This window comes from Dermacentor variabilis, chromosome 4 (genome assembly GCF_050947875.1).
Source record: "Dermacentor variabilis isolate Ectoservices chromosome 4, ASM5094787v1, whole genome shotgun sequence".
NCBI lineage: Eukaryota > Metazoa > Arthropoda > Arachnida > Ixodida > Ixodidae > Dermacentor > Dermacentor variabilis.
Window position 1 is genome coordinate 1,724,128 of NC_134571.1, and position 27,944 is coordinate 1,752,071.

General features: G+C 48.9%; 1 protein-coding gene across 2 annotated transcripts in view; it reads left to right on the forward strand.

Moving 5' to 3' along the window:
- The first annotated feature begins 15,398 nt into the window (after positions 1–15,398).
- Positions 15,399–27,944, forward strand: part of LOC142578569 (uncharacterized) — a 47,955-nt gene continuing 35,409 nt past the window's right edge. Inside the window, exons 1-5 of one of the 2 annotated variants that reach the window (XR_012827228.1) lie at positions 15,399–15,481; positions 15,539–15,632; positions 15,689–15,867; positions 15,929–15,982; positions 16,038–16,186. Coding sequence is in view for 1 of the 2 variants with exons in the window: in XM_075687950.1 (XP_075544065.1) it covers positions 15,416–15,481; positions 15,539–15,632; positions 15,689–15,867; positions 15,929–15,982; positions 16,038–16,130 (486 nt within the window). In the remaining variant the exon portion in view is untranslated. The remainder of the gene's footprint in view (positions 15,482–15,538; positions 15,633–15,688; positions 15,868–15,928; positions 15,983–16,037; positions 16,187–27,944) is intronic. The other variant, XM_075687950.1, reaches the window with a different exon arrangement.

Consider the following 27,944-nt stretch of genomic DNA (forward strand, 5'->3'; position numbering starts at 1 on the left):
GGCTTCGAAAGAGCGGTACAACGGAAGGCCAAGATAAGAAACATCACTGGAAGGTTTTCGTCAAGTAAGTCTACCGTCATGCCACAGCGAAGGCCATCGGCGCACACAATTCTTTGTGTGCCGGACACACCTGCCAGATAACCTCAACCGGCATTATCGACAAGCTATTTCCATTTCTATGGAGGCTCTTGTCCCAGGTGTAATCAAAGATATCAAATTGATACTTGGAAGAACGTCCTGGCTATTGAGGTCCACAACCGAAGCGCAATCAATGCTTTGATGGCAGTAAAGCTCCCGGGCAACACGAATGTCCAATACCTCATTCCCCAGGACAACGAAACCACGGCTGGTGTTGTTTATGATATTGACTGATCGATAAGCGACAGGGACCTGCCAATTTTAATAAAACCTGCGACAGATGGTGTTGCCTTACTACAAGCTCGGCGCCTTGGCAAGTCGACCTGTGTAAGGCTCGTGTTTAAAGGTGACTGCCTACCATCACATGTAAAGGTCGGCCACTTTCCGCATGTGGTACGACCTTTCGTACCCAAACCACTTCAGTGCAGAAGGTGTCAAAGAATTGGACATGTGAGTGCTGTCTGCCGAAATACAACGATGTGCCCACGATGTTCTGAACAACACGACACTGACACTTGCCGTGCAACAGAGCTCAAGTGCCGAAATTGTCAAGGCTCACACGCTGCATCCTCAAAAGACTGTCCATGCCTAAAGAAAAAGCAGAAAATCTTGAGAAAAATGGCCAGATACGGATCATCACACAGAGATGCTTCTGCAGCGATAAGGCGACATCGCTCCCGGAAACGAAAGTCTACGAAATCCTCTTCCGGTTCAAGGGAAATATCTTGTCCGGCAACGCCGCCTCCTGCTTCATCTTTCTCCAGTAAGAACACGAATGTCAATGAAAACAGCGATCATGCTATTGTCACTGGAGTGACGTATGGAGAACACAGTAGCAATACTGTGAAAGACGAAACTTAACTTTTATTGGGCGAACCTGTGCCCACAAAAACAGGCTACACTTAAAGAACGGCGACAACGGCGAACACAGTCGGCGATCGTCAAAATCTGATCTGCGGGTTAAGCGCGTTGGCTTTTATACAGCAGTCGTCGAATGTTCCAGACTAATCGTTGGGACCCGTGTTGTAGCTCCGACGGGGCGGCCGGACGGAGGATTTACGGCATGAGGCCTAAACGGCCGGGGCGCGCAGCGCCGCAAGAAAGAGCCGGACTGCTTCAGTCGGGGACCAGACAAAGAATGAATTTTTATTTCTGCGAGGGGAAACAGGAGGCAATTCACAGCGTTTGGCGCTGAGTGGCGCCCTGACGCAAACGACCCAAAAGCGAAACCAGAAGCCAACACAGTATACCACATCACCTCTCCCTTGAAAGGAAAATGCGCTACTCGCTCTCCTCGCAACAAAAGTCGTTAGTCACAGAAGAGCACATGTTAGCACTGTCACGCACGTGTTTAGTGATGACATCTTTACACAATAGAAAATAACATCTTTGTCTTCCCCATTTTAAGAAAAACGCACAACATGAAAACTGAAAATGAACATGATTGCACTCCAGTTCTGCAGAGTTTCAGTACCCGTCTTGGGAAGGCGATGAGATGCAGCCTTGCACACACTGATCGCACATGAAAAAAATTCACAGAGTACAAAAGTAGACAGTGCAAACATCTGTGTGCCCCCTGGGACAGCACTGATGGGTGACTCATTCGCCCTAAGCCTGACTCGAGAGAGTCTCTGCGGCTGTCGTGGATTGGACATTGTGCGTAAAAGCACTTTACACTCCATAGTCCCCCCGTAACAATGTTAACGACTTTTAATGTTAAAAAAAGCTTCTTTGGCATGAAAGACAAATTCGTATGGCGGCTACTACCGTAGTGAAAATGTGCATACTACACATTTATGCTGCAAGAAATGTAATGTACAAGAAAAGTATGGTATGCATTCTGCGGGGATGCTAAGAAATGAAGTGTTCCTACCACTAGGATCCACTGATAAATCTGCAGTATAGGAGTAAGTACAGCGTGCACATAGCACCCTTTCTGCTGCCAGAAATCCCTCCATTTGAAGGATACTACTTATGTCCTATTTACCTAACAAACATGCAAGGAAAGACTTTTGGCGTTAAGAGCCGAATTCGCACGGGAGGGTTGAAACCTCTGTAGACAGTAACCCAAGTCAGAAAGCTACTTGGAAACATAATTCTTAAACCGTTCCGGAGGTTGTCTATGGCGTGTAGACCTACGGAAGACTGGTTCAGGTTGTAGAGGAGGAGCAGCAGAAGTGTTACTCGTACAGGGACTGGAAGATGTGTCAGAGTCCTGAGTGCCTTCAGGGCCAGTGTCTTGGGGAGGAGTGTCGCACGGACGTTCAGGAGACTTTTCTGCACGGGGTGAACCTGGTGGTGGTGGTGAGACAGGTGGTTGCAAAGAATGGGTTGCAGCAGGAAAATGAGTACCAGTAGGAATAAAGACAGTAGCACCAGCGAGTCGATGCAACAGTTCGTCAGCCCTCGGTTGTGGAAAGGCGTCGATGATGATAGCCTTGTTGGGGTCTCGAAGATCGACGCAAAGTCGAATGGAATTGTCCTTTCGAACGACGACGAGCGGAGAAATCCACTCGGACGCAGTGACTCATTCGATGACATCAGCTGATTCCAGGCGTTGCAGCTCGGCGGAGACTTGCTCCCGGAGAACCAGAGGTAGAGGACGCAGTTTCGCTGAGACTGGTTGTACTGAAGGCTGAAGACGAACGTCGTTGACGAAGCCCTTCACAAGTACCAATTGTCCTGAGAACAGATGGGCGAACTCTGCAGGAGCGTTGGGTGGAAGAGATGGAAGCTGGAAGCTTGGGTCAGCTGGAAGTCCTGATACTTGTTGACATGTGAGCGAAGACCCTTGAATATCAATGCCCAAAGCTTGAATGACATCTAAGCCCAGAAGAGAAGTGCCTTGGTTCGTGACGTGAAATGTCACTACTGCAGCCTTGTTGCGGTACTTGACGAGCACGGAGAAATGTCCTGAATGCAGAATTTCTTATTGCGAATAATTCTTGAGTCGAAGACTCGAAGGAGATAATGGAAAAACCTTGAAATGTTCTTCGTATAAGGAGCTGTTCATCAGCGACACCGTAGCTCCTGTGTCCACGAGCAACTTGAGTGTAGTATTCACAATGAGGACTTCGGCGCGAATTGTTGCCGGACGGAAATTCGGTGCTTAAATTGTAAGCTGTGGGGATGCGCGACTCTCGCGCGTACCCTGATATCTTGTTTTCCCGCATAACCCCCGTCTCCGTGCGGCGTCGCCGCGTAGGCCGCGGCGGTCGGAGTGGTACAAGCGCGGTGCGAGAGATGGCGCGAGTGTCGCGCCCGCTGCGGGGTTACTCGGGCGCCGAGAGAGAAGGCGCTTCCTCTTTGGGTTCGGGAAGCAAGCGGGACGGACGTGCCGTGCTGCGCGTGCGCCGACCCATGCTTCTGCGAGACCGTCTCGCGTGGCCCCCTTGGAATGCGCCACCGTCGGCGTGACCGTACACGCAAACGACCAGGCGTTGGGATCCAGCATGGGGCGAACATATTCGCTCGCTATGCGGTCGCGGTAAGTCGGACTTCTAGATTTGTCGCGCGCCCATCGGCATGTTTTGTGGATAGCAACTCGGCTAGCAGGCATTGATCTATGAAAGGTGCAATAAATGCCCTTGTGATTGTTTGCACTACTGTGTTTTCATTCCTTTGTCCCAAGAGTACGGGAGGAGAACCCCACACCTGGCGCCCAACGTGGGGCTCTTGGGACATCGGACGATAGATTTAACAGTTTGCTTCGTTCGTGACCTTTGTTTCAACCGAAGCGTAGGCCTAGCGTGAATTTTGATCGCTAGCGTCGGCGGCGTGCTTTCTTGAGCGAGGTGATGGTGGCTGTAGTGTGTTTGAACATGTCACCATGCTAAGCCTTTTCGCAAGTGTTTTTTTTAATGACATTCGTCAGTGCGAGAGCCACGTGGTCTGCATCCTGGGAGAGCGAGGCTGAGCTACCGCGGAGCAGTGGCAAGCCTGAAGCGAGTGAGTACGGAAGCCTCGTGGGTGGTCCGAATTTCTTATGTAAATAGCTTCTTCTGTCTCTTTGACTCGGATGAAGTCGCGGCTCCGGGAGCCGGGTGGCCGCGGGCCACGGGTGCCATTACGGGCTGACTGGTGTTGCGGCCTGGCACCGGGCGCTCCGACACCGTCTAGGATGGTGGGCGCCGTCAACTCGGATGTTGTGTGCACCGAGCGGAGTAGGACCACCTCACAGAGCTGACGTCTCCTCGCGGCTGCCTGTTTTGCGCTCATTTTGGGTGTTGTTTTTGGATGCCGGTTGTTGTCAGGGTAGCGACGCTTTAGGCCTAAGGCTTTACGAAGCTGCCTGTCGCACGTGGAGAGACACAACCTGGTGGACCGTGGCGTTGAGGTGTTGCAATTTGCTTCCCTCATTCTGTTTAGCCTCGCACGAATTGAAATTACTCGTTCGACTCAAGGAAGCGAGCTTCGTTCACATGAACTTAGCATCTGAGTAGCTGCCCGATCGTTTGCTAGCCGAGTTGAACATCGTACCACGTGGGCGATGCGCATGCATAATTCCTCTCCCTTGCACTACTTTAGTGTTTGCCGAGCGTGTTGAGTGTACGCAGCGTGATTGGAGTCACCCCTGGCTTGCTGTCACCTGCACATCGTCTGCGCTGCTGCTCCGGACTACGATCGAGCCACCCCGGGCGATGGTGATGCTGTGGCCAGTTCGGCGCAGACAGCTACGGCGGCTCTTCCCAGCAGGGCGCGTCGGCGCGAGCGACGCTTGCTCGTACCGACTACTGCGTCTTCGTTTCCGGAGTCATGGCCTGGCATCGTGCCGTCGAGCCTGCAAAGGTGCTGCCGTGACCGGCGGACGCCAGCGCTGTACCGAAGGACAGTCGGCTCGCGTGCTATGAACAGCGTGTGGACATTTCCTCAGCGCAGCCACTGTTGCATGCACTACCTTGATGTTAGACCATGTGACATGTTTCGCCGGAATGTGTAGTGATTTAAGGTTGGGGGGATGTGGGGATGCGCGACTCTCGCGCGTCCCCTGATATCTTGGTTTCCCGCATAGCCCCCGTCTCAGTGCGGCGTCGCCGCGTGGGCCGCGGCGGTCGGAGTGGTACAAACGCGGTGCGAGAGATGATGCGAGTGTCGCGCCCGCTGCGGGGTTACTCGGGCGCCGAGAGACAAGGCGCTTCCTCTTTGGGTTCGGGAAGCAAGCGGGACGGACGTGCCGTGCTGCGCGTGCGCCGACCCATGCTTCTGCGAGACCGCCTCGCGTGGCCGCCTTGGAATGCGCCACCGTTGGCGTGACCGTACACGCGAACGACCAGGCGTTGGGATCCAGCATGGGGCGAACATATTCGCTCGCTATGCGGTCGCGGTAAGTCGGACTTCTAGATTTGTCGCGCGCCCATCGGCATGTTTTGTGGATAGCAACTCGGCTAGCAGGCATTGATCTATGAAAGGTGCAATAAATGCCCTTGTGATTGTTTGCACTACTGTGTTGTCGTTCCTTTGTCCCAAGAGTACGGGAGGAGAACCCCACAAAGCACAAACGGGACTGTAGTGGCCGATTCTGTATCAGCGGTAACGGAAACAAGCTGCGTTTGAGCAGGAGACTGTCGCTGCGTTCGGTTCCTCGCACGGCAAACCGAAGCGTAATGTCCCACTTTTCCGCACGCACGGCAGGTAACGTGCTTTGCCGGACAGGCTGGATCGGATGCGATGTGATGAGGTGAACCACATCGGTAACAATGGGGTGTGAACTCTCGACTGGCTTCGCAGAGTTCGGGCCGGGCGTCACGTTGGCCAGCCGCTCGAGGATGCGACTGTCCGCCACGCCGTTGATCGCCATCTTGAAGGCGCCGGGTCGAGGGAGAAGTGGGACGGGAACCGCCATCTTGCGCGCCCGGGTGAGGAAGGAGATAGCTGGCGACGCCATCTTGGCGACGCGTCGAGACACGCTGAACAGACGAGCTGCTGAAGACGAAGTTCCTTGTCAACTTGTTCCACGCTTCGTCCGATTACCTCGGCTTTCTCGGGCGTGAGGGGGCGATCCTTCGTAGAGTAGCCTTTCTCGTACTCTTGTTGATGCGACGCCATGGAGGATTTGGTCGCGAAGAGACTCGTCGTGTCAAGCGCCGAACGCACAAGCAGGCGCTAGCCTTTGTAGCGCGGTGACGAAGTCCTGGAAGGTTTCCCCAGGTAATTGCTTCCTGTCCCGGAAGATAATGCGGTGCACCAGGGGATTGGTGTTTTCTTCTTAGTGCTGGTCGAAGATGCGAAGAATGTCTTCGAACGTAGTAGCCGTCTGGTCCGTTTGCGACGCGAGGTCGTAGTAGAGACGCTGCCCCTCGAAGACTAAGTTACTCAGTAAAATGGCCTCTCGTCTTGTAGTGCCTCGCCTCCGGTTGCCTCTAGAAAAGTGCAAAAGTACCGTTTCCACGTGAGCCACGGTACCGCAGGAGTACCGGGTAGCGGCAGGAAAGGCGGCATGGGGGGTACGAACGCCATGCTGGGCACCGAAAACAAAGGGAGTTGCGGTTGACGGAGGAGACGTAGTTGCGGCGTCTTGCATGCCGGAAGCAGGAGGAGGTGCACAAGTAGTACGCCAAGGGCACACAGGAAGCAGAGTAATTAATGGTTTACCTCGTCGCCAGTTTGTTGTAGCTCCGACGGGGCGGCCGGACGGAGGATTTACGGCATGAGGCCTAAACGGTCGGGGCGCGCAGCGTCGCAAGAAAGAGCCGGACTGCTTCAGTCGGGGACCAGACAAATAATGAATTTTTATTTCTGCGAGGGGAAACAGGAGGCAACTCACAGCGTTTGGTGCTGAGTGGCGCCCTGACGTAAACGACCCAAAACCGAAACCATACGCCAACACAGGATACTACAACCCGCGTGTCTTCCACAAATTTCTACACCATTCGCGTCACGCGATGAAATCAGATAACACAAGGTTCGGCGACAACAGACAGCGGATGGAAGCTTCGATAACATTCCAGGAACTTCGAATACATGCAGGCGCCTCCCGCGCTGTGCGATAACATTTGTTAGGTGGCGAAACGTGATCGCCCGATAACGATAGGCAAGTGCACGTGTCAATATTCATGCTTCATTAAGTGAGGTGTGGCCAGCACTGCCGAAGACATGCCACGCACCAGAGCCAGTGCACATGATTCAACACTTAAGTCAAATGTCATTTCAGTTGACCAAATGCGAGACAAGGATTCACAAGTGATTGCGATGCTCAAATCGCTCACGAATGTCATGCGTCTACTACTGACAAACATGGACACTCCGGCTGCTTGTAGCGCACTGCAAGTACTGGACGCGCTGACTCCAGTACTTGAAAGCATCGCATAGCACCATGGCCCGCCCCTTGCTGCCCTTCCACAAGGAAGTCAAGAAAGCATCTCTATTGCAGTAGAATGCCCGTGGTCTCAAATCGAGAATTTGAGAACGCGCAGAATGTTATACGCATTTCTGGCTATGAGGCATTCATGTCCTCTACCTGTGGTGATGTGAGCAAGGCAATTGTATATATTAGATGTGATCTGTCATACGTGTTGCACGCAGTCCCGCCTCACGACAAAAACCAGTACGTTTGTTTAATTGTGAAAACGAATAAGCTTACGTTCACACTCGTCGCTGTTTATGTTTACATTGCTCCTTGAAGTGGCTTCGACTCTAAACAACTGCACGGCGTGCTATCAGCGACACCCGGCCCTACGATTATCACCGGAGATTTTAATGCTCACCATCCGCTTTCGGGGTGTTTGAAGGTGGACTTCAGGGGAAGGAGACTAGCATCCTTTGCCACACAGCACGACCTCTACTGCCTCAACGATGGTAGTCCGACACATTTACGTGGGCTTACATACAGCAGCTGCCTAGACTTGACCCTGGTTTCTCGGCGTCTTGAGAGAAACATGCAATGGTTTCCAGACATCAAATTACATGGAAGCGACCATATTCCAACGTACCTGAAGATCAAGGGACTATCTAAATGCTCCTCCACGACCCTCCGGTGAATTGACTGGTCGGCGTTTCGGTCGCACACGGAGGAAGTATGTCAGCAAGGGAACCATTCAAGTCTGGAACACGAAATTCAACAAGCCATGCAAGAGGCTACGCGCGGTTTTCAGCCTTTCCCGAAACATGAAGAATGTGAAGCCGAACTGCAGCGACTACGAGCAATTCGCCGGCGGGATGAAAGAAGATACGGAACTAAATCCATCCAGGATCTCAGAGAGGCAAGGTGGATGCAAAAGGAGATTCAACGCCGCATTGATGCACTATAATCTCAAAGATGGAAACGTTTCTGTGAGTCGTTGGATCCACGTCAGCGATTATCTCAGATATGGACAACCGTGCGTGGACTTCGCGTATCACCGCAACAGCGTGTTCCTTTCAAATCCCTCGCTTTGTACCAAGGTCGCAGCGAAATTGACATTGCTGAAGAATTTTGCTCAAGATTTGCCAGCTTGCAGCTCCAACGCGCACTTAACCATGTGCCACCCCTGTGCCATGGTATTCCCGTATGGATGTAATGTTTTCGGTGGAGGAGCTTGAAGCGGCACTGGCGACTAGCAGGCGCTCTTCGTAGCAGGCGCACCATGACTCAGCACCAAACGTTCCGTGGAGTACCGCAAGGCGGAGTGTTGGGGGGAGCCCGACGCTATTCAACCTCGTGTTCGTTGGCCTAGTTATATGCTGGCCCAACACAGTTAAAGTACCAATCTATGCCGACGACATCTGCATTTTGGCGTCTGTTGTAAGACGACTGCAGGTACGAGCACGGCTACAAAAGGCAGCTATGTTAACACAACTGTACTTGCGAAAAGAGAACTTACAGCTGTCTTCAGAGAAATGCTGCCTTGTTACACTCACTCGGAAGGCAATGAAGCGTTACTCTAAGTGCCAATGGGCAAGCAGTTGCAAGTGCAAGGAAACACCGCTTTTTAGGGGTAATTATCGACCGCGACCTATCATGGAGCCCGCACATTTCATACCTAAAGAAGAGGTTAATGACAATAATACAACTCCACAAATTTCTCGGTGGAAAGTCATGGGGCACATCGGTGCGGTCAATGCTGCAGCTTTATAACGCCTTGTTCCTCGGTTTCGCAAGATACAGCCTCCCTGTGCTTGGTAACACCTGCAAAACAAACCTGCGTGTACTCCACGGACTACAAGCTCAAGCCCTAAGGACGTGTCCCGGTCTTCCGAGGTGTGCATCTACAGCGGCAACGATTGCCATAGCTCTAGATCACTAATATCAACGTACTTGGCAACCGACGCTCTCATGGCGCATATTCGGCATGTTGCCCGACTACCTTCTCACCATCTTGCCGCTCTACCCGCAGAAAGGCCACACGCAACTTTCAGTCGTATAATTGTTGCCAACCGTACCTCATTGTCATCGAACTACATGACGGCAGCAAGATCATCCTCACCTTTATGGTGCCTGCACTGACCTGAAATACGCCTCACCATCCCAGAAATCACGAAGAAAGCTAACATGCCGTCGTTTGCCCTGAAGCAGGCCACATTAGAAGTTTTACATGAGGTGCACAGTGGCCGCGTACAAGTTGTGGGGTTCTCTCACCCGTGCTCTTGGGACAAAGGAACGACAACACAGTAGTGCAAACAATCACAAGGGCATTTATTGCACCTTTCATAGATCAATGCCTGCTAGCCGAGTTGCTATTCACAAAACATGCCGATGGGTGCGCGCCAAATTACAAGTCCGACTCACCGCGACCGGATAACGAGCGAATATGTTCGCCCCATGCTGGATCCCAACGCCTGGTCGTTCGCGTGTACGGTCACGGGAACAGTGGCGCGTTCGAAGGCGGCCACGCGAGACGGTCTCGCAGAAGCATGGATCGGCGCACGCGCGGCACGGCACGTCCGCACTGCTTGCTGTCCCGAACCAAAAAGAGAGCGCCTTGTCTGCCCGCATCCAAGTAAACCCGCAGCCGCGCAACACTCGCGCCATCTCTCGCACTGCGCTTGTACCACTCCGACCACCGCGGGCGCCAGGCCACGCGGCGAAGCCGCACTGCAGGAGCTATGCGGGAAAACAAGATATCAGGGGACGCGTGAGAGTCGCGCATCCCCACAAAGTTTACATCGATGGCTCAGTCACATCTGCAAGTTCAGCTGCTGCTGTGGTGACACCAACAAGATCCGTCAAAATACAGCTAAAACGTCACATGTATCATCAATGGCAGCTTCTGAACTCGTAGCCCTGCGTGCGGCTCTTCACTTCATTCAGGAGGAACCACCCCATGCGTGGTCAGTCTTCTGTTATTCTAAGGCAGCCCTTCAGAGTGTACGCTCAGCACTGCGCCATGGGTCACTTGAGGAGCTCGTCGCAGAGAACAGAGAAGTTCACCATCGCATAGTTGACGAAGGACACGATATAATATATCAGTGGTTGCCTAGTCACTGCGGCATACATGGCAATGATCGAGCAGACGCAGCTGCCCGATCTGCCCATGACGGCGTCAACTGCATTGCCACTACTCTTTCGAGAGCCGACGCAGCGAAAAAACTTTCCGCACTTGCACGTGACTTGACATTAGCTCAATGGAATTCCTCCGAGTTCACAAGTGCACGCCTTCATACCCTGAACCCTGATTTACAGCTACGTATTCCACCCGAGCTTCCATGACGTGACTGCACCCTTCTAGTCCGTCTATGGCTTGGAGTAGCATATTCAAATGCGTTCTCTTCTCTTATCAGAATGGCTAACAGCCCACTTTGTGACTTCTGCGGTTGCAATGAAACAATCGCGCACCTACTTTGTCAGTGCTCTCGTTTCAACCAGCAACGACCAGTTCACTCAGCCATCCTACACAAACTGGACAAGCGCCCAATGACGGAAAACAAGATCTTCGGAAGCTGGCCTACGCGAACATCAGCGCGATCCGCTATGAAGACGCTGCTGCGCCACTTAAAAGACACTGAACTTTCTGACAAATTGTGACTTTACACTGTGTGACGTAGGACTGCACGGTGACACTGCGTAACACTAGGAACGACTTTATGGGCTGCGTGACAGTGGCCAAAGAAACAGTTCGTGTGTACGTACGTGTTTGTGTAGGTTTCTATCTTTAAATTTTTTTATCCTTCCCTCGCTCACCTATCGCCTCCCCTTGCCCCTTCCCCAGTACAGGGTAGTCAACCGGATCTAATCTCTGCTTAACCTCCCTGTCTTTCCTTTGCCTTTCTCTCTCTTTTTTGTGACGTCTCAAACACGTGATGATCCCGCGCAGGCACGGTCCACGAATGTGCGACACTCGTGGCGTCGCGTCCGCAGTATGGGTCTCGGAAGTTACAATAGTGTGTGAACCGTCTGCGTAGATTCTTATATCTGCGACAACGGAAAACAAAAAATTCATCATCATCATCATCACCACCACCACCACCACCACCACCACCACCACCACCACCATCATCATCATCATCATCATCATCAGCCTGGTTACGCCCACTGCAGGGCAAAGGCCTCTCCCATACTTCTCCAACAACCCCAGTCATGTACTAATTGTGGCCATGTCGTCCCTGCAAACTTCTTAATCTCATCTGCCCACCTCACTTCCTGCCGCCCCCTGCTACGCTTCCCTTCCCTTGGAATCCAGTCCGTAACCCTTAATGACCATCGGTTATCATCCCTCCTCATTACATGTCCTGTCCATGCCCATTTCTTTTTCTTGATTTCAACTAAGATGCCATTAACTCGCGTTTGTTCCCTCACCCAATCTGCTCTTTTCCTATCCCTTAACGTTACATCCATCATTCTTCTTTCCATAGCTCGTTGCGTCCTCCTCAATTTAAGTAGAACCCTTTTCGTAAGCCTCCAGGTTTCTGCCCCGTACGTGAGTACTGGTAAGACACGTACAGCTATTATACACTTTTCTCTTGAGGGATAATGACAACCTGCTGTTGAGAATGCCTGCCAAACGCACCCCAGCCCATTCTTATTCTGATTATTTCCGTTTCATGATCCGGATCCGCCGTCACTACCTGCCCTAAGTAGGTGTAGTTCCTTACCATTTCCAGTGCCTCGCTACCTATTGTAAATTGCTGTTCTCTTCCGAGACTGTTAAACATTACTTTAGTTTTCTGCAGATTAATTTTTAGACGCACTCTTTTGCTTTGCCTCTCCTGGTCAGTGAGCATGCATTGCAATTGCTCCCCTCAGTTACTAAGCAAGTACTAAGCAGTTACTAAGCAATATCATCAGCGAATCGCAAGTTACTAAGGTATTCTCCATTAACTTTTATCCCCAATTTTTCCCAATCCAGGTCTCTGAATACCTCCTGTAAACACGCTGTGAATAGCATTGGAGAGATCGTATCTCCCTGCCTGACGCCTTTCGTTATTGGGATTTTGTTGCTTTCTTTATGGAGTACTACGGCGGCTGTAGAGCCGCTATAGATATCTTTCAGTATTTTTACATACGGCTCGTCTACACCCTGATTCCGTAATGCCTCCATGACTGCTGAGGTTTCGACAGAATCGAATGCTTTCTCGTAATCAGTGAAAGCTATATATAAGGGTTGGCTATATTCCTCACATTTCTCTATCACCTGATTGATAGTCTGAATATGGTCTATTGTTGAGTAGCCTTTACGGAATCCTGCCTGGTCCTTTGCTTGACAGAAGTCTAAGGTCCTCTTCCTCTTCCTAAGTCTTCAACACTAAGGTCCTCTTCCTGAGTAAAAGCCGAATACCTGTTATATAGCTTGATCTGGAATTCCTCTGTTTTCTGTCTTACCGCTAATTCATTGATTGGCTTCTTATATACCAGTTTCTTCCGTTGCCTCCCCAGGTCTAGGCTAATTCGAGTTCTTACCATCCTATGGTCACTGAAGCGCACCTTGCTTAGCACGTCCACATCTTGTATGATGCCAGGGTTAGCGCTGAGTATGAGGTCTATTTCATTTCTAGTCTCGCCTTTCGGGCTCCTTGCCTCCAGCCTGCTTCTTGCCTACCTTGGTATTGAGGACGCCCATCAGTATACTGTATTTTGTTTTCACTCTACCCATCGCTAGAAGCTTTCGACTTCCTGGTCTTCATGAGCGGGTGTAGGGGCGTAGACCTGTACAACCTTCATTTTGTACCTCTTATGAAGTTTCACAACAAGACCTGCCACCCTCTCGTTAATGCTATAGAGTTCCTGTATGTTACCAGCTATATTCTGATTAATCAGGAGTCCGACTCCTAGTTCTCCTCTCTCCGCTAAGCCCCGGTAGCACAGGACGTGCCCGCTTTTTAGCACTGTATATGCTTCTTTTGGCCTCCTAGCTTCACTGAGCCCTATTATATCCTAATTCCTCCAATAGCACTGCTAGACTCGCCTCACTAGATAACGTTCTAGCATTAAACGTTGCCAGGTTCATATTCCAGCGGCGGCCTGTCCGGAGCCAGGGATTCTTAGCACTCTCTGCTGCGTCGCAGGCCTGACCGCCGCCGTGGTCAATTGCTTCGCAGCTGCTGGGGACTGAGGGCCGGGGTTTGATTGTTGTGTTCATATAGGAGGTTGTGGCCAAGTACTGCACCAGGGTGGCCAATGCTGCTCTGGTGAAGGAGTGCGTTCCCGGTTCTGGTCACCGGGATCAGGCCACCCTCCAGGCCGGTTTATGCAATTTTATCAACACGCGGATTTTTTTTAATCCGGTGGAAAATTGCGTGGCACCGGGATTCGAACCACGGACCTCTTGCATGCGAGGCGGGTGTTCTACCTCTACGCCACCGCTGCTTTCCTTTAACAAAAACCAAAAATTAGCCCAGTGCAATGCGTGCACTGGTGCCGCACTTATAAGTCCGACGATGAAGCTGGTCTTTATGTCCTTTACTGCCCCGTCAAATTGGTGACGTGTCGACCACTTGATGATCCCGCGCAGGCATGGTCCAAGAATGTGCGACACTCGTGCCGTTGGGTCCGCAGTATGGGTTTCAATGTTTCCAATAGTGCGTGAACCGTCTGCGTAGATTCGTATGTATGCGACAGCAGAAAACAAGAAATTAGCCCTGTGCAATACGAGCAGCGCCTGCTGAACTTGTTGGTTATATTCATAGTCTCATTACCTACCCGAATGTTGCTTGCGGAAGCATGTTCGAACGTCGCTTTTTACCGCTATAGCACATTCAAAATCAAGTCATCTGCACCATTACTAAGACTACAAGCTACTTAAACGTTGACTACTTGGTCTGTGAGAGCAAGGTTTTTTTGTGGAGCAGATATTCTGCTTTAACCAGCATCTTATTTTCTATAAATTGGTCAGAAATCTGCTCCATTATCAATTTGTTGATGTTAACTTACCAATAAACCATATGCTTATGGCATTTGCTTGAACGCTTTTCTTTCACATCCGAGAGCTCGCAGTAATTGCGGTCAAATAGCTTCAGCCCAGACAGCAATGAAAAATGCAGTAATTTACGTAACTCACGAACATCAACTTTCAAACGCGTCCTTTATATCATCCACTAGAACATCTTCAACTTACATTGTGCCACATTTCTTTTTTTCTATTGAGTTGTCTAGTGTGCTATGTTTAGTAACTGTAAAGTTGTTTGTGTAATTCTAGTTTGTGATGTTGTCTACGAGGTTTTTACGAAGGCTTTTGAGTTCTTGGTAATTTCTGGATTGATTTTGTCGCTGAGTTACCTTCAAGCACACGTGTTGTAGTGCTTACGATGTCTTCGTTGTTGGAATTGAGGCTCCGTGTTCAATATGTAATTTTGGAGCTTTCTCCTTGATAGTGTAGTACCTGTGTTATCAATTTCAGAACAAACACTCGTTTATTTTTTTATTTTTGTTATAGTTGTGATTTTTTGCCAAGGTGAGTTTCCTACTCTCCAATCTGTTTGCAAGCACATACTTTCTTGTCGTCCGTATACTGATTCGTTAAAACGCTCAAACGCCCTCACCTGGTTTCAATTACATTTTTTTCTCGCTCACTTGGTGCTCGAAACTTGTTACCTGGCGTTGTTTGTCAATTGCGGGGCATTTTAGAAGCAGCAGACGAGTGTTACCATTTCGGTCCCCGCCTTATTCTAATTACTGATCTTCCTTGAATGCGGCCGGTACTGTTTTACAGATGCCGCGTTTAGTGCAGATTTGCTTCTTGGCGTCACGGCCGCGCTACCCTCGTTTTGTCCGCCTATAACTTTCCATGTTCCTGCATAGCCCAATAAAGTGTGTCAAAACGAAAGTGCTGCTTGCGATTCCGGCGGCGCTCGCGCGCCACTTCCGACGGGGGGAGGAGGGGGCTCCACTATAGGGGCGCCCCCCACTAGGACCGGTTCCAGTGCGGCCATGGCACGCGCGCCGCGCTGCTGCACCGTGGACGGCGTGGTCGCCTTCATTGGCGTCGTGAGCGCGGTAAGTGGCCCGCGGCCGCGGGGCTGCGGACCGCGGCTGACGCTCGTCCACCCGCAGCTGATCCACGTGCTGGAGTTCTTCGCCTTCTGGTACCTGCTGGCCGCCTTCTTCATCCTGACCGGGGATGCGCACCGGCCCGACGACCACTTCTGTGAGTGCCGCGAGGCCACAACGAGCCCAGTGTGATGACGGCGCTTGCCGCCGCAGGGGGGCTGCTGTACCCGGCGCTGCTGGTGCTGCACTCGGTGCTGCAGGCGGCCCTGTCCCTGCTGCTCGCCGCGGGCGCACTCAAGAGGCGCAAGGCGTACATCCTGCCCTGGATCGTCACCAGCATCGTGGAGTGCGCGCTGCTCTTCAAGTGCAGCATCTTCCTCGGCCTGCAATCGGTATGCGGCCGCGCGTTCGGCGCAGGTACAGCCGTAATACGACGTTATGCGTGCGACGCAGGTGCCCGCCAGCGCGTGGATCACCGCAACCACCGTGGCCTTCTCGAGCGTCCAGGTGGGTCGGTCGGAGGTCGCCCGCCACGCTGCTCACGCTCACCCTTGCCCCGCAGCTCTTCTACGTGTCCTGCGTGGTGCTCTACTTCCGGAGGCTCAAGAAGATGGAACGTGAGATCCAGCCGCCGGAGGTGTACAAGTGCCCGTGATGCTTGTGAGAGGCTTCTGCAGTCGACACTGGTTTTGATATCCACAATAGGAATTGGTATGCCATTGTTGCTTTTATCGAGGCATCCATGTGGGATATAACAATAATATGTCTTCCTAAATATGACAATTCCCGCTTACCTGTGCCTTAATATCTGTATTGCGCACAACCTTTTTAAAGTTCCAACAAATTAAAAGAAAAATTGCGTGGAGCATATCATTCAGAAGAGGAGGACATTACTTGAACGAGAAAAAGATTCAGTAACTTTCCTCTTGTTCATTAAGGACACGGTGAAATTGCGAAGTGAACACCCAACGTAGCGAAGTCATGCCTGGTTAGTGAATAACCTTAAGACTAGAGAAGCACTTTTTTGATAGCCGTCCTTAAAATGTGCTATGGAATACGTTGGCATTCCAGTTGTTTCCCAAAACGCTTATTCTAGCAGTTCAGGGCTACGTTTATTTATTTTATTTTACCTATTTGTAGTACCTCAAGGACACCTGAGGAGGGGCTCTACATAAGCGGTGGGCTGTTTTTGCATATTAGTTTTGCAATGGTGCGTTTCAAGGGGGTTGGGTTTGACTAAAGCACGCCGTTGGTGGGAACGCTCTTCCAGTCCTTTGAGGTTGAGGTTGAGGTTTATTTTCCTTCAAAGATGAAAGAGGGAACTGCTACGAAAGGCAGTAAAGCCTGACGAAGTCACAGCAGTGAGCAACACAGAAATAAATATTAAAATAGTATGATAGTGAACAAAATACATTGCATCAAACGACAGTATTACCATGAGAAATATTACTTTTGATACAAAGACAGTGCACCATAAATCAAAGGCAGTGTATAAACATGACATGAGGTCGCTAAATAAAACACACACACAGACAACTTGACACGAAAACAAGAGATGCTTCGCTAAGCAAAAAAAAAACAGATTATGTTGAATCAGTGCTGATTAGTAACTTTTTAATGCCTTTATTCAATTTGATCTTAGGGAGATCGAACATGACACTTAAAGATGGGTTATTGAGAACGACTGGAATCTGGTAATCGAGTTTTTGTTTGCCGTAGTTTGCCGTAAATTGAGGAGGGCGGTTTGGAGCAATGGAATACAAACGATTACGATGGATGTACTGCAACAGGCGAAATATGTAAACATGGTTTGCAATTATGCTTATGACAGAGTGGTAACGTTGGTAGGTTTTCCGGCCTACCATGGTAACGCTCAATAGCCCACAATGCCTTCTTTTGGAAAAGCAGTAACTTCTGAAAATTACTTATTGTTGTAGTGTCCCAGACAAGTGCACAATAGGACAATTTGGAAAAAAAATAGCGCGTAGTATATGGACACTTTTAGGGAAAAGGACAAGAGATCGCTGATCCGGTAAAGACAACCAACAGTTTTACTAAGGTCCGTAAGACGTTTTGAAATATGCGCGTTCCATGATAAATGTTCATTAAACCAGACACCAAGAAACTTATGAGTTGTTACGTGTTGCAGTTTTGTGTTGGCGTATATTAGGTTAAGTGTGTTATGAACAGAGGCATTAATAGGTCTGAAAATTATGTACCTGGTTTTTGACACGCTTAAACTAAACTTATTCGCCTGCACCCAAGCGTATAATTCTACCAAATAAGCGTTCACGATAGTTTCTGATTCCGGCAGAGTACGTGATGTGAAAAAATATTTGTATCGTCAGCGTACATAACCAAATCTGGAGAATCAGGTATGTTACAGATGTCGTTTATGTACAATAAAAACAAAAGTGGACCTAATATATATCCCTGCGGAACCCCTTGGGTAATGCGCAAACGGTTCGAAACAAAATTATTCCATTTAACGTATTGTATTCTGTTATTTACGCAACTTTTCAGCAGATGCTGAAAAGGTATGACGTCAAGTGCAAAAAAAAAAGCCTTTTTGGAGGTGAATAAGAATACAAATTTTTACTTTACCTTATAATCACATTTTTAGGCAAACTGGAGTGTTATATAACGTGTAACATTTTGATATATTTTTATTTAAGATATGTTTATCAAATATGGGTATGATGCCAACACTCGTAAATTTAATTTATCCAGGAACAATCTAACAATTTTTGGCACTCATATAGAAAAGACACTGACCCCTGCAATGAACCAAACCTAACGAGACAGTGTTGATAGCTAGGCGACTAGAGACATGGATATAAACAAGACGAGGGGACAGACGAGCTCGGGCTGAGTTAAAACCTTACTGCCAGAGTGGTGTCCTGTCACTATCATGGTTACAAATATGTAGAGCATATGAGGAGACAAACATCACTAGGCAAGAGCAGGAGTAATGCTAATGAGTCTTCAGGAACTCTAAAAGCCTAATGATGAAATAACAAAACAAATGCTCTCCTGATAGGTGTGCATTCTTATAAAATTATATCAAAAGTTGTCGTACAATTCTGATCTTGGAGATTCATTGCATTGCCAAACACGTAAGAAATAAGTGTGCAAAGTACCATGGAATACGATACTAATTATGCTGTTGGCATAAGAAAGAAATGCGAAAAAGTGTGTTCTAAGAAAATTAACGAAAACGAATTGAAACACCTGCAGCGGCTCATATATAACATTGAGGAGTGATAAAATTCACCATGTTTGTAGCATGTCTATTCCTCATTCCTGTTTTTGTCTAATCTTGCCCATGGGGCACCTTATATTTATTCTTCTAGGTTAAGTACTGCACAGCTAGGCCTTCACGTTGAGCGGCCGGTGAATTCTAAGACAATATTTTTTACTTTGTAAAAGGCGTGTTCTATTCTAACTAGGTTCAACATATCAAATGTGACGTCTTGACATTGCTGAAATGATGGTGAGTCAGATACAGCAAACTTGAGAATCGGAAGGTTCATATAGGTATCTAATTGGTTGTCTTTTTCCAACTCGTACTATTCAAGCGCTCATTCTAGGCAAGACAATGTTTGACAGAGTGCCGATATCTGTAATTGTTTCATGTGGAGCTTTATTCCAAGTTCCTGCAGTCACCCTCCCCTTTACCTACCAACTTGTGGGCCCCTTTTCCGACCATTTCGCGTACCCGTCGTCTCCCTCGCCTTCGCACTCCAATCTTCGCCATACTACAGGTATACTATAGTACAAATGAGAAGTACTGCGTATAAACAAAACAAAGAAAGGCAATTTGCTAATTATTTAACGAACAAAAAGCCAGGAAAATGTCAGTGACATGTTTTAAACGTAGTGCGTCCCACTTGTGCGAGTTTATGGTTGTCACAGATGGATACATATTTTAAATGCTTTTCAACCCTTATTCCTTCTTTGAACATAATATTAACGTAAAAAATTAAATACAGCACAATGCGAACATTTTTCTGCTACACATCAAGTCGGTAGCATCAGCATCATTTTCACAGGCACTAGGTGGTGGGGTACAAGTTTCGCTTTATCGTTTGAAAGAGGCAATGCAACTGAAAAAGTTTTTGCTGCGAAATGTTCTGAAGGGAATCGCACATTTAAATAGGCAGAAAAAATTGAGTTTTTCGCAAGACAATTGAGTTTTCAGCTTGGCGTCATACATTTATTGTGTGCATGAGGAACGAGGAAGCATTGGAAGTAGTACCGGCTTGAGATGCGTTTTGTCGTGGTTTGTTCCGCTTGAATGGGTGGTAGAGGCTGGTACGATGTTATCTGTCCGAGGTGACATGCGGATGAATTTCTGGAAAACAGAAGTACGGGTGGCTTGCGGCGTGGTGCAAGGCTGGGGACATAGGTTTCTTATTTCAGTTTCGATGAGTTATATGTGGATTCATTGTAAAAAAAAAAACAAGAAAAATGCTGAATTGTACGGCGCAGCTATGCACTGGTTCAAGCATGTTAATATTGCTACAAGGCGCTGCAGTAGCGAATGATGATGGGAGGACTGCCGAAGACGACGATCGCCGACAGTCGCGTGCACGGGCTCCAACTTGTGTCTTTTGCCTGTTGTACATACCTTGTAAATATACTGTAAAGCAGCTTTTCTCCACGTAACATTTTGGTGGAGGTGCGGGTTCTTCAAGTTTCAAGACGGAGTTACGCAGCGGACGCTCCTTGACGGCACCTGCAGCGCCAGTGCAAGGCGGGGACGAGAATGCTTCGGGCAGGTCACTAACCGTGCCTCAACCATCCGCTGCCAACTGCCCCGTCGTCTTCACACAACCGCGTGACCCAGGTACATTTTCCGGCTCTGACAACACCGATGTCGAAGGATGGCTTCAACTGTACAAACGGGTGAGCACTAGCAACAACTGAGACCAGACTCTGATGCTAGCAAACATCGTATTTTACCTGGCGCGCAAGGCACAAGTGTGGTTTCTGAACCACAAACAGGAACTTACGAGCTGGGTGGTATGTAAGCAAAAGCTCATCGATCTGTTCGGGAAGCCCATCGGACGGCGTCGTGCTGCACAGAAAGAACTTGCATGCCGAGCCCAGACTTGCACCGAGTCCTATGTGACATACACCCGTGAGCAAAGGTATACGGACTAGAGTTTCCGCGATAAAACTCATTTTCCACTCTGCCTGTGAATGCACCTTGAAATTGAAAGCTGCAATCCAAACTTGGCATTACGAATTTTCTAGTTCACTCGTCAGTTTCCATGTATAGATGTTAACTACGAAGAAATTCAGTTCGTTCGGTGACCCTGTGGACCGTCTACTTTTGCTCACGGATGTACATACAGGATGAGCTCGCGCTTTGTCGCAAAGTCGATTACAAGATGCCGGAAACGGAAAAAGGTTGCGCGTATCCTCAAAGGTATATGACGCGTTTACACTCCTGGTTTTCAAGAACTCATCCGCACTGCAAAACTTCATCAATGAAAGCCGACACTTCGAAGAAGCAAAAAGTCGCCTCGTTACTCCGAACTTCACACGTCTTCCGAACACGGCTGCGACATCTACCTGCGAGGACCTCCTTCTCCCACCCGTTCCACCCGTTCCTGCTGCATCCGACAATATTGTGCGCATCACCCGCCGCGAGATTGAAGCTGCCTCCTAAGTTCCCTTTCCCCGCAGGGGCGTCTGCGTCAGCAGCCGTTTGGTGTGTTGCGACACCACGTACCCGAGCACACGAGGGTCGGACCCTCCCGCGTGTAGCCGTGCGCGGCTTAGCCGTGTCCGGGGAAAGGGCGATCCTGGGGGTTGAGCCGATGTCGGGTGTTCGGACCTTTAAGGCCCCCCGGCGGAGGCAGCACACCTCTTTGGCCTCTGCTTCACACAGACGGCACAACCGAACTGACCCACCCGGGGGAACTTGGTAGTTGCCTTTTCCTGTCTCTCTCTCCCTACAACCTTCGTCTTTTCCTTACTTTCCACCTTTCCTGTCTTCTTCTGGCTTCCCTTTACTTCCAATTTTTCCAGGCAGCAAGGGTTAACCTTGTGTGAATAGCCAACCTAGGTTATTTCATATTTGGTTATAGTGGTAATGTACAGCTGGAGTTTGCAGGTCGTGTTTCACAGGTCCTGCAGCGTCCCCTTGTAGGACTCCATGGTGGGTGGCTGGCGTTACTGCCGAAATCTCACATATCTTTATGGGTAGCTCCCCCCCCCCCCCTCCCTGATCGCCCTTAGAAAAGAGGGCGCACCGATGAAGTATTCCAACTTTTTGGTCGGCAAAAAGAATCTTTCCCTCGTTTACACGTGATCCATTCTTAAAAAACCAGCTAAACCAGTGCGAACAATCTCACCATTCCTTGTATCGAAGTCTCTTACCGAAGTGTTTGGTCCAGGTTATAAGGCGTCGAGGATGGCTAGCGGTTACCTCCTCTTGTAGCTCCGCGATCAGAAGCAATTTGAGAAACTGCGTAAACTAGTATCATTTAGGGAGACCCAAGTAGTAGTAACCCTGCACCGCACGATGAATACCACGCGCGGCGTTGTCTCGGACGATGATTTGCTGGAGCTCACTGAGGCTGAACTCTTGGAGGACTTCAGTGAACAGAATGTTATAAATGTCAAAAGAATTAAGATGAGGTGAGATGGTAAAGAAATTGCGACCAAACACCTAATAGTCACCTTCAATTCAAGTGTCCTGCCCGAGTCAATCGAAGCCGGGTACATCAAGCTCCGTGTTAGGCCGTACGTGCCAAATCCGCTCCGATGATTCGAATGCCAGTGTTTCGGCCACAGTTCGCAAAGCTGCCGAGGCCGTCAAACTTGTGCAAAATGCAGTGCCCATGAACACACCACTGAAGCTTGTGAGAACGCTCTCCAATGTGTAAACTATGATGGGGAGCACGCCGTGTACTCGCGGTCGTACCCATCCTGGAAAAAAGAAAAAGAAATTGTAACGATCAAAGTAAAAGAGAATACATCATTCAAGGAGGCACGCAAGCGGGTTTCATACCTGCCCAAGAAAACCTTTTGCCGATGTGACGCGTCAGGGGGCAGCGACACAACGGCTTCCGGCGGCTGTCCGACCCACAAGCAGTGAGTCGGCAGTTACGTCATCTGCCCCCGCGGCGGTTGCAGCTAGCGCTGCTCCGCTAACTCAGCAGAAGGGATCAACGACCCCGAAGGTAGGCGCAGCCAAGGCTGCCCCAACCTCGCCGACCCCTTCCAGCCCTGGCAACAGCCGGCGCAGCCAAATCCCTCAGGGAGCCCCATCGACCTCCGGGCTGGTGGGCGCAGGGGTCCGAGGCAGGACTCTCTCGGAAAACTTCTCCCTCGCAGGAGCGCGTGTCCGGCGTCTCACAGGAGGTAATGGAATCTACACCTATCCTCACGGCGCACCAAGCGCCTAAGGAGCGGCGAGGCTTCCTCGAACGCTCCAGAAGGGCAAAACCCCGATTACAGGGCCTCGAAAGAGCTCTGTAATCTAATCTCTGAAATCTCTATAATTACTACTTCTGTTTCTGTACACACAGCACCTATTTGCTTCCAATATGAATACACAAATTAATCAATGGAACGTCAGAGGTCTTCTTAGAAACCTTGACGATGTGCAAGAACTCATCCACAAACACAATCCAAAAGTGCTGTGTTTACAGGAAACACACTTAAAATCGAAACACAGACTTCCTCCTACGCTATGTTACGTATCGCAGAGATCGCGATGATGCTGTCGCATCATCGCGCGGTGTTGCCATTGTTATTCATAAAAACATAGCGTGTCAACGTTGGCAGCTACAAACGTCCCTTGAAGCAGTGGCGGTTCGAGTTTCTCTCCTAATCAAACTCATCACCATTTGCTCGCTTTACATAGCCCCGCATTACCAATTAAACAAACATGAATTTCAGTCCTTTATAGATCAATTGCCCGAACCTTATGTTGTTCTTGGTGATTTCAATGCACACAGCAGCCTGTAGGGAGACTCTCGTATCGATGCGCGAGGTCGTCTCGTTGAACAGTTCCTTTTTTCGTCCGGTGCGTGTCTGCTGAATAAGAAGGAACCCACATATTACTGTCTTGCAAACAGAACCTTCTTTTTTTTTTCAATTGTTCTTAGCCTAGTTTCACCGTCTATACTGCCTGAACTTGAATGGGAAGTTACCAACAATCCTTACGGAAGCGACCCCTTTCCCATACTGCTAACACCTAAAGAAAACGAATATCCACCACAGGCTCCTAAGTGGAAGATTGATACAGCCGAATGGGAGAAATTCCGAACTCTCACTAGTATCTCATGGGATGACATGTCCTCGTTAGGAATTGATGCTGCGGTGGCGTATTTTACAGCCTTCATAATAGATGCCGCATCTAAATGCATATCAAAAGTAAATAGCTTGGCATGCAAACAGCGTGTGCCGTGGATGAACGATGAATGTAGGATCGCTCGTAAAAAAACAGAACAAAGCGTGGGGGTAGCTACGCGCGTCTTCCACAGCGGAGAATCTTATTAACTTTACGAAAGTAAAGTCCCAAGGCAGGGGAACGCGCCGATAGGCCAGAAGAGAGAGTTGGCCGAAGTTTTTATCGGACACTAACTCGTATGCAGATGAGGCCAAAGTCTGGAACAAGGTTAATAGGATAAGAGGGCGACAAAGATATTCACTCCCTTTGGTAAATACACAGGGCGATACACTGCAAGATCAGGCAGACTCACTTGGGGAGCACTTTGAGCGTGTGTCGGGCTCAATCCACTATTCCCAATCCTTTCTTAAGCATAACGAAATAGAAGAACGTAAGCCAATCATACGAAAATCCAGACAGAATGAACCGTATAACCGGCCTTTCAGTATTGCCGAGTTGAGAGCTGCCTTGAACACATGCAAAAGCACTGCACCTGGACCTGACAGAGTCATGTATGACATTATCAGAAACTTACATACTGACACACAAGTTACACTACTCACACTTTTCAACACTATTTGGGCTGCGGGATACCTCCCATCCCCATGGAAAGAAGCGATTGTGGTTCCTGTTCTGAAGCAGGGAAAAAACCCTTCCTTGGCAGCAAGTTATCGTCCGATAGCTCTTACAAATTGTCTGTGTAAGCTTTTTAAAAAAATGATTAATCGCAGACTCATACATTTCCTTGAACTCAGCAATATGCTCGATCCCTATCAGTGTGGCTTCAGACAAGGGCGGTCGACAACCGATCATCTTGTGCGCATTGAAGGATATGTCCGCGATGCATTTGTACACAGACAGTATTTCCTCTCGATATTCCTCGATATGGAGAAGGCATATGACACAACATGGCGTTACGGAATCTTGCGAGACTTGTCGGGAGTGGGCATCTGTGGAAATATTACTGAAATACTAAAGCGCCAAACAGACGACACAAGAAGAGACACGGACGAGCGCTTATGTTGAAAATAATTGAAAGCTATTTGTCGAATCGTATCTTCAGCGTGAAAGTCGACAACGTATTATCGCGACCTTTTATAAAAGAAACTGGTGTACCCCAGGGAGGCGTACTCAGTCGCACACTCTTTATCGTTAAGATGAACACACTTCGTGCTTCTGTACCACCGGTCATTTTTTATTCCGTCTACGTGGACGATATACAAATAGGTTTCAAACCCTGCAACCTCACATTGTGCGAGAGACAGGTACAGCAGGGTTTAAAAAAGGTGTCCAAGTGCACAGACGAAAACGTATTTAAAATCAACTCCCACAAAAGTTCTTGTGTTCTCTTCACAAGAAAGAGAGCCCTGCTCCCAGATCCTTGTGTAGAACTAGGCGGACAACAAATTCCTGTCAACAAAGAGCACAAATTTCTAGGTGTTATACTTGACTCCAGGCTTACTTTCATTTCAGACAAAATGTCTTAAAGCAAAGTGTCTAAAAACAATGACCTTACTTAATATCCTATCCCACACAACATGCGGTAACGACAGGAAGTGCCTTTTGAATCTTTACAGGAACCTAGTTCGATCACGAATAGATTATGGTGCTGTAGTATATCACTCTGCCGCACCGAGCGCGCTTAAGATGTTAGACCCCGTTCATCATCTAGGTATCCGCCTGGCCACTGGCGCATTTAGAACAAGCCCTGTTGAAAGTCTATGTGTAGAGTCAGACGAGTGGTCACTCCATTTTCAGGGAACATACATCAGCTTCACATATTCTCTCAAAGTGCGCTCTAATAAAGAACATCCGTGTTTCACAACTGTAAACGACTTGACCTGCGAAACAGTTTTTCGTAATAGACCCTCCATGAGACTTCCTTTGTCACTCCATGCAAGAGAACTTAGCGAAGAAATGGATGTCCCAGTTCTCGAACATCGCCTAATGCCTCCAGCAAAGCCATTACCGCCCTGGGAGTGGCAGGTATTAGACTGTGACGTGTGCTTTGTAGAGGTCACAAAGCACGCACTTGACCTCGAAATCGCTATGCATTTCCGTGAACTTCAATCGAAGTACTCGTGCTCAGAATTCAACACAGATGCGTCAAAATCACATGCTGGTGTATCTTATGCTGCTGTTGGTCCCTCTTTTTCTTAATCTGACGTATTGAACCCGCTAACAAATATCTTCCCTGCAGAAGCCTTTGCAGTACTGCCTGCCGTAAAACATATAAATAAATTAAAACTCGACAGAGCTGTAGTATTTACAGACTCGTTAAGTCTTGTAAAAGCGTTAATTTCTTTACAAAAGCATACAAATCCTGTTTTCATTGAGCTTTACTCGCTCTTATGCAATATTTATCTATCACATAGACACGTAGTAAAATGCTGGGTACCTAGCCATAGAGGCATCGAGGGTAATGTACTAGCTGACAAAATGGCCACATCACTCACATCACTAACCCCTTTTCCTACGGCTGCTGTCCCTATCACATATCTGAAGCCTTTTTTAAGAAAGAAACTGCGACAACACTGGCAACGCATGTGGAACGCAGAAACAAATAATAAACTGCACGTTATAAAGCCACAGTTAGGTTTTCGGCCCTCCCCAACAAAATGTTGGCGAACAGATGTCCTATTCTGTCGCCTCAGAATAGGGCACACATTTGGTACCCACAATTTTCTGTTTACTGGAATTTACCGCCGGCCTGTGGTCGATGTGGTGAGAGGCTCACCGTCCTCCACGTCCTCTTGGAGTGTCGGAAAGCCGAATCTGAAACAAAGAAACATTTTCCTCTTGCATATCATTATTGCGTCCCTCTTCACCCAGCTATTTTTCTTGGTAAAGAACGGTTTTTTAGCACCAAAGTAGTCCTCAATGTTAAATGATGTTGTCCTACGTGTTATAAGCCCATTAAATTATAGCGCATCCTCTTTCCAGAGGATGCCGCTGTGATAGTTGTTCTGTATAGCACATGCCTCTAGGCCCTTGTGTCACAAGGGCTCTAACGAGGCCATGGTGCTCTAGTGAATTTTAGAATCTTGTACATTTTTATATGTTATCATTATTTAGCAATGCACCTTAATGCTCATAGTACAAGTCTTTTGTCATTGCCATAATCTTATTATACATAGACTTTATGCACATTAGAGCGACCATTTTGAGGCCCCTTTACAGCCACATCACATCAACTTCATAGAAGTCATAACTCCACTGCAAGCTCATCAACACTGGCTTGGCGCTCTTTCGCCATACCTGGCCCTTGCGCCAACAAACACCACATATTCATTCCAGTTCCCCTTCAGGTGCGTAACCCCTATGCGTACCATGCAACCATTTCGCTTATCCAAATCGTTGTGCGTCAAGAACTAGCAAACGCCGGATTGCAGACGCTCTGCTCAGTCAACGGACCTGGCTACCACCTACCCGCCGCACCCGAGTTATACAGAAGCCCATCCGTTCGTCCTCGTTATCAGAATTGCGCAGAATGGCGCACTTCCGATGACAGGCCCGTCTGCTTCTGTTGTGGACGCGTTGGACACATTTACCGCCGTTGTCGCAGTGCATGAAATTGGCAGCCTTGGCCGAGCTATGCAAACATCCGATGTCCAGGTGGTAGTTTCCGAGTGCCAGTACGCAATGACGACGACAGCGCTCCGCCATCATGGTCAGCACGGTCAACCCACTACCCTTCGCCATCCCGAAACTTGCCCACCTGCTCACCTCTGCTTCGTCGTTCTCCGTCATACTTACGCCGCTCATCGGAAAACTGACGAGCGCGGCTCTGAGAGGTGAGCCTGCCACGACGACCCAACCCGAAATTCCTCTGCTCACAACCTCATCATGCACATCACAGCCTCTCAACGTAGACGTGGACGGCGCACCTGTCGTCGCACTCATTGGCACTGGCGCCCACATATCGGCCATGAACTCAAACCTCCGTATTCGTCTGAAGAAAGTTCTTATCCCTGCTCCGATCGCTGTAGTGGGCGTAACCGATGGTGCGACTCCAGCTGTTTCTGGGTTGTGTACCGGTTGTGTTCCGTGTAACTGTTG